Genomic DNA, 9,443 nt, shown 5'->3' on the forward strand with positions numbered 1-9,443 from the left:
ATATATATATATATATATATATATATATATATATATATATATATATATAAGGATTGAAAGGGCAATACTTGTATAATTGAACTCTGGTTGGCCTCTTTGAAGTTTGGAGGCACAAGGTTAACTGAAAAATGGTGGAAAAGATCTTACTAGTATAAATGATAATAGATAATAGTAGTGTTTTATTTTACCAATAGAAATCTTAGTAAGGTTTTAAACTAATATGTTTTTGTTTTTTCTGTAATTTTCTTTTTTTGTAGTATCTGTCTGGTTTTGGTATCAGGGTGATGGTGGCCTCGGAGAATGAGTGTGGGAGTGTTCCTTCCTCTGCAATTATTTGGAAGAGTTTGAGAAGGATGGGTGTTAGCTCTTCTCTAAATGTTTGATAGAATTCGCCTGTGAAGCCACCTGGTCCTGGGCTTTTGTTTGTTGGGAGATATTTAATCACAGTTTTAATTTCATTACTTGTGATTGGTCTGTTCATGTTTTCTATTTCTTTCAGGTTCAGTCTTGGAAGTTTGTACCTTTCTAAGAATTTGTCCGCTTCTTCCAGCTTGTTCCTTTTATTGGCATAGAGTTGCCTGTAGTAGTCTCTGTGATGCTTTGTATTTCTGAGGTGTCTGTTATTTCTCCTTTTTCATTTCTAATTTTATTGATTTGAGTCTGCTCCCTCTTTTTCTTGATGAGTCTGGCTGAAGGTTTATCAATTTTGTTTACCTTCTCAAAGAACCAGCTTTTAGTCTTATTGATCTTTGCTATTGTTTTCTTTGTTTCTATTTCATTTATTTCTGCTCTGATCGTTATGATTTCTTTCCTTCTACTAACTTTGGGTTTTTCTTGTTCTTCTTTCTCTAGTTCCTTTAGGTGTAAGGTTAGATTGTTTATTTGAGAGGTTTGTTGTTTCTTGAGGTAGGATTATATAGCTCTAAACTTCCCTCTTAGAACTGCTCTTGCTGTATCCCATAGGTTTTGGATTGTCGTGTTTTTGTCGTCATTTGTCTCTAGGTATTTTTTGATTTCCTCTTTGATTTCTTCAGTGATCTCTTGGTTATTTAGTAACGTATTGTTTAGCCTCCATGTGTTTGTGTCTTTTACGTTCTTTTCCCTGTAATTTATTTCTAATCTCATAGCGTTCTGGTCAGAAAAGATGCTAGATATGATTTCAGTTTTCTTAAATTTACCGAGGCTTGATTTGTGATCCAAGATGTAATCTGTCCTGGAGAATGTTCCATGTGCACTTGAGAAGAAAGTGTAATCTGCTGTTTTCAGCTGGAATGTCCTGTAAATATCAATTAAATCTATCTAGTCTGTTGTGTCATTTAAAGCTTGGGTTTCCTTATTAATTTTATGTCTGGATGGTCTGTCCATTGGTGTAAGTGAGCTGTTAAATTCCCCCACTATTATTGTGTTATTGTCGATTTCCTCTTTTATAGCTGCTAGCATTTGCCTTAAGTATTGAGGTGCTCCTATGTTGGGTGCATGTATATTTATAATTGTTAGATCTTCTTCTTGGATTGATCCCTTGATCATTATGTAGTGTCCTTCCTTGTCTCTTAAGACACTCTTTATTGTAAAGTGTATTTTTTCTGCTATGAGTATTTCTACTCCAGCTTTCTTTTGATTTCCATTTGCATGGAAAATCTTTTTCCATCCCCTCACTTTCAGTCTGTATGTGTCCCTAGGTCTGAAGTGGGTCTCTTGTAGACAGCATATATATGGGTCTTATTTTTGTATCCATTCAGTGAGCCTGTGTTTTTTGGTTGGAGCATTTAATCCGTTCACATTTAAGGTAATTATTGACATGTATGTTCCTATTACCATTTTCTTAATTGTTTTGGGTTTGTTTTTATAGGTCCTTTTCTTTTGTGTTTCCCACTTAGAGAAGTTCCTTTAGCATTTTTTGTAGAGCTGGTTTGGTGGCGCTGAATTCTCTTAGCTTTTGCTTGTCTGTAAAGCTTTTGATTTCTCTGTCAAATCTGAGTGAGATCCTTGCAGGGTAGAGTAATCTCGGTTGTAGGTTCTTCCCTTTCATCACTTTCAGTATATCGTGCCACTCCCTTCTGGCTTGTAGAGTTTCTGCTGAGAAATCAGCTGTTAACCTTATGGGAGTTCCCGTTCCCCTGTATGTTATTTGTTGTTTTTCCTTTGTTGCTTTTAAGAATTTTTCTATGTCTTTAATTTTTGTCAGTTTGATTACTATGTGTCTCGGCGTGTTTCTCCTTGGGTTTATCCTGCCTGGGACTCTCTGAGCTTCCTGGACTTGGGTGGCTATTTCCTTTCCCATGTTAGGGAAATTTTCGACTATAATCTCTTCAGATATTTTCTTGGCTCCTTTCTCTCTCTCTTCTCCTTCTGGGACCCCTGTAATGTGAATGTTGGTGCATTTATTGTTGTCCCAGAGGCCTCTTAGGCTGTCTTCATTTCTTTTCATTCTTTTTTCTTTATTCTTTTCCACAGCAGTGAATTCCACCATTCTGTCTTCCAGGTCACTTATCTATTCTTCTGCCTCAGTTATTTGGCTATTGATTCCTTCTAGTGTATTTTTCATTTCAGTTATTGTATTGTTCATCTCTGTTTGTTTGTTCTTTCATTCTTCTAGGTCTTTGTTAAACATTTCTTGAATCTTCTCGATCTTTGCCTCCATTCTTTTTCCGAGGTCCTGGATCATCTTCACTATCATTATTCTGAATTCTTTTTCTGGTCGGTTCCCTATCTCCACTTAATTTAATTGTTGATCTGGGATTTTATCTTGTTCCTTCATCTGGTACATAGTCCTCTGCCATTTCATTTTGTCTGTCTTTCTGTGAATGTGCTTTTCATTCTACAGGCTGCAGGATTGTAGTTCTTGCTTCTGCTCTAATATGTTTTATTATTAGCCTTGCTATAGGGTAAATAACAGTTAGCCCTTAATACCTCTTGAAGAATCATGCTGCATGTCCCTAGTTCTTTCATATTTGCATTTCTCTTAGATGACTGTTTCACACCTTTTCTCTCTTAAACTCTCCATCACTTCCTCTCCTGTTCTTTTCTCAACTGATCACCTTGCTGTTTCTTTGAGAAATTTAAATTATACAGAAGATAACGTCTACCAGATATATCATCCTACCTCTGTCATACCATATGCTCTGCCCTCTCTCCTGATGCTATGTAGGGATTGTTCTGCTTTTATCTAAGGCCACCTCTTCCCCTGTTTATCCAGAGTGTATTTTCTTATACCTACTTAAAGCTTAGTTATTCTAGCAATTCTTCTCTCCTGCATCATCAGTTTTTTTGTTTTCTACTGAATCATTCATATTAGCATGCAGACATGGTTAGTTCTCTTATCTTAAAACAAACTCACATAGAAACATTTTGGCTCCACTTCTTCCTCCAGCACTTGCCCCATTTTCTTTGTATTTTTTGCAAAGTTAACCTGTACACCTACACATGGCTGAATACAGTTACCTTCTCAATGAAGCCTTCCCTGACCAATTTACTTAAAATTTCATCTCCCCCCACTTTCTGTCACCTTTCCCGTGTTATTCTTGTCCATAGAATTTATATTTTCTTTTTTAATTTATTTTTTGTCTATATTCCTACTCTTCTACCCCAAATGTAAGCTCCATCAGGGCAGATATTTTTGTTCTGTTTGTTCACTGCTATTTCACCAGCACTGAATAGATCCTGGCAGAGTGGTCACTCAGATAGTTACTGAATGGATTAATTAGGGTTCTGATTACACTGCCATTGTTTAAAATATTACACAGTATATTTATTAAGATAACTTTCTTTCATGAAGAAATGGCAGTATATTTAAATTTCACGTTTCTTAAGAGTGCTTGCTCCATGCTAAGTCAGAACTTTATATTTTGCTGCTCGTGATCTATATAAGTTTATCAAAATGAAAGTGTAAGAACCCTGATAGATTAATTTGCTAATTATTCTTTTATGCCACAGATCATATTTATTTCATATAAATACCCACATACAGAAATGAACATATGTATACTTTTTTGCATTTGTGCTAGAAATACTTTTAGGAAAGTTGATTTGAGCTACTTTATGGCAACTTCAGTTAAAGGGAAAGCTTTGAAATCCATTTCACTGTTCTTCACATAAATATTAGAGATCTCATAATTTTTAGCAGTGACTTATTTTGCAATGTAGAACTTCAGGCCTCCTGCTAATTGTTTAAATTCTGGAAGGATGTGACGTAAGTAGGTGTATAACACAAAGTAAACATGAAGAAGTTAATATATTTTCTCCAAACGCAAAACAGTTTTTTTCCAAGACATTTCCCGAGTTAACAGGAGATAATTATCTGGTAATGGGACCAAAAGCTGCAGTTATTATGTGAACAAATCCTAGCTAAGAAGAAGTAAGTTATGACACAGTCGTCTTAGTTCAAGAGTAAGAACTACACATGAAAGAACTAGAGATTTAAGACTCCAGAGCCTCAACATTGATATCCAGCACTTTCTCATTGGGAGCGCTGCGACTATTACTGTGAGGGCTCTTTAGCTTTTACATAGCAAAATCGTTGGGAATATCATGGTCTGTAGTGTGAGTACATCAAAAAAGCAAATAAAAATCATCATTATATAGGAGTAAATTTTTCATACAATATACACATAGTTGAGGTTTTACCTATATTGATTCAAATGATGTATAACTGAGTATCTTAACCAATGATTCTAGAAAGCCCAAGCCAATATTGATTCATTCTAGAAAAGTAAAGCCAACGGGAATAAGTAAGGCACAGAAGCATTCAGTCATCTAGTAAAACAACTGTAGATGTTTCCATTATAATATGATCCTTGAGGAAAAGGCTTATTTTCAAGTTTAACAATAGAACATTCCAGAGCTATGAAATTTAGATGGGTGAAACCCAAAAAATGAGCTTATACATGAATATTCTTGTAAAAATAGATATTCAAGTTGTATTTCTTTATTTTGTATAAGTCCTTATATGCATCCTGAAAAACTCTTAGTACTATTTCACTTTTTGTTTGCATTTTTGTTTTAGCACCTGAAAGTTTCTGTTCCTGATGAAATATCAGTAGATCTAGGTAAGTCTGGAGCACCAACATGCTGGAGAATTACATCTCTATAGAGACGTAGCTCAGCTCCTCCCTAAGGTTTCTGTCTGTTACGTGGTGACGAGTAGGTGATATGACTCACAGCAGAGAAAAAGCCTGTAATACATTTAAGGGTAAATGAAAGATGAATTCTGAGATGAAATTCATAAAATGTATTGAACTTCTCTTTGTCTTACTTCAAATTAAGTTTGCACCAAATAGTGCCAGTTATAATGCAAAAAATATGCCTTAGATCAGGTGACTTCTTCTATTTATGCAGAAAAAAGAAGACCCGAGCTTATTCCTGAGGATCTACATCGCCACTATATCCAAACTATGCAAGAAAGAGTCCACCCAGAAGTTCAAAGGCACTTGGAAGATTTTCGGTAAGCTCGGTGGTAAGCTGATATGGTTGTTCTGAATTAATTTTCCTTTTAGGTAGGAAAAGGTTATACATTAAGTCCTTGGCTTAGCATATCGTCTTTAGCACTGTTACTAAAACCTAACGCACATCTGCAGTCAGAAGGTTGGCATGGTACTGAGAGTGCATAGTCCCCATTCCTTACGCTGTCAGGAATTGCACTTAGTATTAGTCCTCTGTGCTAAGTGTGTCCTTCAGGATATGTGCTCTGTTGAGTGATTGCCTCTAGAATTTTCTTCCTCCAGTGTCCTAGGTGACATGGGCCCCCAAATAGAAAACTGTGACGTTTTGCCTGTTGCTAGAAATTCACAGCTATGGAAACTCTGATGAAACATCTCCAGAGGGAGATAGTTTTTCTCTAGGCTACCTAAGGAAATTTCTCCTATTCCCTTTAGACAGAAACGTAGCATGGGGCTGACGTTGGCTGAAAGCGAACTGACTAAAATTGATGCAGAGAGAGACAAGGACCGGGTAACTCTGGAGAAGGAACGGGCATGTGCAGAGCAGATTGTTGCCAAAATTGAAGAAGTGTTGTAAGTAACAGAAATACATGTAGAAAGGCCCCTCTCTGCTAAGATGCTAATTGTGCTTAAAGTGAACTAATTTGGAAGGGGGGGTCAGGTTGTCTCTGTGGAGCTGTTTATTCTGTCATAATACTTGAGAAGCTGGAATTTTAAATTTATGCTGATATTGTAGATGACGTTCTTGTATTTCTTTTTCTGGGTATTGGTCAAATGAGTAAGTATAAAATTTCTAACTGATCAAAAACAGGTTGAATACTTACACTGGCTTCAGTTCACAGACTTTGGAAATGTTTCTTGCTATAAAACATTTACAGTTGATGACATGAGTGTGAAAAGCATATGGTTCCTTCAGGGATTAGAATTTTTCTGTTTTATTCCAGGTGACAGAGATTTGGGGTGGGTCCCAAAGCATTTGGCTCTGTTCTGCTGTTTCAGTTATCTGAGTTTAGTAACAACTCTTTTATTAAACTTTAATATTTCATTTTTAAATGTTTTTATTTTTAGAATGACTGCTCAGGCTGTGGAAGAAGATAAGAGGTAATCTAACTACTTTTTTCCTAGAATTTTAAGGAAAAAAGAAACTATCTTGTCTCCTGCCCTAAATCATGATTTATTTCTTTTAACATAAAAATATAGACTGTCTCCCTCTGGTGGCCTCTATTTTACTTGACTAATATTCTAGTATCTTGAGTGGAATCCTTTACTATTCACAGTGAATAGATAGCTCGTTATTTTTCACTTGATGAATTCTAAGAATTTCAGCATTGGGGTTTTGGAAGTCATTTGATATCTTTATTCTACCCACCATCCCTTCCCAGAAGTCTTATTTTACTTACTCCTTTCCCCCTCAGTTCAACAATGCAATATGTTATTCTCATGTACATGAAGCATTTGGGAGTAAAAGTGAAAGAACCTCGAAATTTGGAGCACAAGCGAGGTCGGATTGGATTCCTTCCAAAAATCAAGGTAAGACTAGAATAATAATAGTGTGTTAAGGTCTCCATGCTTCTTTACATTTGATTGCAGTGCTTTCCTTCTTCTTTGTATTTACTTTTTCAGCAAATTAGTGCTAGGCATGCCAGTAGGAATAAGATGTGGTCCCTGTTCTCAAGAAACTCAAAATCTCGTGAGAAATCCAGCCATACAAACTAATGTATTAGGCAGTGTGGAAAGTGAAACTAGTAGTTTATACAGAGAGCTGTCCCTAACTGTTCTGGCCTTATAGTTTTCTTTTATGGTACCTGTCAGTGTTTGTAATTATGTATGTCTTGGTTTCATTTTTGTTAGATTGTAAATCTGGATGAAGATAAGGACGTCCTTCATTGTATCCCCAGCTTTTAGCATAGTGCCTTCGTACATTATTAGCTTAGTAAATATTGTTCAACAGATGAGTGAATTACTTAGAACAGGCTCCCAGTAAATGTGCTATAAACCTACCTGTTACTTTCCAAAATTGTCAGTTCTGAAGGGTTTGAAAAGGCATCTTGAGTTTGGTGTGTACATAGTCTTGTGTGCCAGCCTCTAATGAGTGCCCTGTGTGTGTGTGTGTGTCTTTCATTTACATTTAACCAGTTTCTTTCAACTGACCGTTAGAATGTGTTTCTGTTTAAAATCAACAAAAGAAATCTACTCTGTTACATATCTCTTATCTTTTTCATTGTACCTCAACTCTAGCAAAGTATGAAGAAAGATAGGGAAGGTGAAGAGAAAGGGAAGCGAAGAGGCTTCCCCAGCATCTTGGGACCCCCACGGAGACCAAGCCGTCATGACAACAGTGCAAGTACGTTGAAGTTTAAAATGCTGCATTCCCACCATTCCGTGCTGTCTTTACGTTTAGGTTCATTTAGCTAGAATGGGTTGCTGGAAAAAGGTGTTCTAGAAATGTTTCCACTGAAATTCCGTTGTTTCTATTCAATGTGATTTCTGAACTAAAGCCCCGTGTGACTTCACAGTTGTTATAAACATCTTATTTAATGTCAGTAGAGAATCCATTAGTTGTCCATAACATAATTTACTTACCTGTTCTGATTTTGTTTGCATTCAAATTCTGATTGTTAAATTTATAAAACAAGATGTGCATGGATTTCTCCACCATACTTTGTTTTACCTCTTTGTACGTATATTACTCACTTTCTCCATACTTCTGCAGTTTTTCCACCTCTTCATCGTGTTTTATTTCCTGACGTCCCTCCACCCTCAGGCCTGCTGGAGAGGCAGTCTCCTAGAGAGGGCTGCAGGAGAAGTAGGCGGGGGGGGGGGGGGGGGTGTCTTGCTGCTGTGGGGAGAGAAATTAGCTCATATAGTGGTCTTCAAGGTGACAGGTACCACATTTGAAAATATTGCCATGACTGGAGTTGGGGGGGTATTGTGATACAGTGAACCTGAATGTCCCACACAATGAGGAACTCTCACTCAAAATGTCAGTGGTGCCCCTTGCTGAGAAACACTGAGAAGATGAAGGAAATTTTTAGAGAAGAGGTTGAGGAGAACAGAGCACTTCACAGATGCTGACCATGAGTTCCAAGGGATACAGAAGAGGAATTGTAGGAATTAGGGAAGGAAGAATTTTAGGATTAGAGATGTACAAAGCTGTGTGGGGCTGTGCCAGGTTATGGGGGATGATGACCTGAGAGTCTTTAGCTTCTCATGGTGACTGATGTGAACAGTGGTAATGGGCAGCATAGGGATTATTCTGCATGGTCTCTGAGGCATGTCGTGATGATGAAGTTGTGAGTGTTAGCGAGAAGCTAGGGGCTTGCTAAGAGCTCACAGAGCTAAAAGGCTTCATCTTCTCTGTTACAAATGAATACAGCTTCGTACGTGTCCATCTCCGGCTCTCGGCATCCCCTCTGTCCCCACCCACTGTTGCTCTTCTCAGCTCTTTTTCTCATGACCCTTCTCCTGCCTCTTCTCACCCCCCTCATCTTCTGCCACATCTCCCACCCTTTTCTCTTCATCCTCCTTCACCTTCCCCTGCCTTTCTCTCTTTTTCTCTCTCTCTTTCTTTTCTCTCTCTTTTTTTTCTCTCTCTCTCTCTTGCTCTCTTTCCTACCTCCTTCCTTCCTTCTCTTTCTTTCTTCCTTTCTTTCCTTTCCCTCCCTCCTTTCTGTCTGTCAATCTATCTATCTATCCCTCACTCTGTATAATAATTCCTGTTATATTTTTCTAGGGCCCACCATGTTCCAGACATTTTTCTAGATTCTTTTCATCATCTTTTATTTTTAAGCTGTTGTGCATCATGAATTATTAACTATTGCTTTCTGTTCAGTTGGCAGAGCCATGGAACTACAGAAGCAGCGCCACCCTAAGCACATATCCACACCCTCATCTGTGAGTCCTGAACCTCAGGACTCTGCTAAGTTGCGCCAGAGTGGATTAACAAGTGAAGGAGCAGACATTGGATACCTGCCAGCCAATTCCATGTCCTCCATGGTTTCAGGGGGC

The 9,443-nt window shown here is 37.6% G+C and overlaps 1 protein-coding gene across 1 annotated transcript in view; it reads left to right on the top strand.

Annotated features, from left to right (window-relative positions):
- ARHGEF12 (Rho guanine nucleotide exchange factor 12) overlaps window positions 1–9,443 on the top strand; it is a 146,254-nt gene that overhangs the window by 109,529 nt on the left and 27,282 nt on the right. The window contains 7 exon segments of the mRNA XM_007450617.1: window positions 5,003–5,045; window positions 5,335–5,440; window positions 5,871–6,008; window positions 6,504–6,536; window positions 6,851–6,965; window positions 7,674–7,779; window positions 9,268–9,443. Coding sequence (XP_007450679.1) covers window positions 5,003–5,045; window positions 5,335–5,440; window positions 5,871–6,008; window positions 6,504–6,536; window positions 6,851–6,965; window positions 7,674–7,779; window positions 9,268–9,443 — 717 coding nt within the window.

Source organism: Lipotes vexillifer, unplaced genomic scaffold (assembly GCF_000442215.2).
Source record: "Lipotes vexillifer unplaced genomic scaffold, Lipotes_vexillifer_v1.1 scaffold352, whole genome shotgun sequence".
Lineage (NCBI taxonomy): Eukaryota > Metazoa > Chordata > Mammalia > Artiodactyla > Lipotidae > Lipotes > Lipotes vexillifer.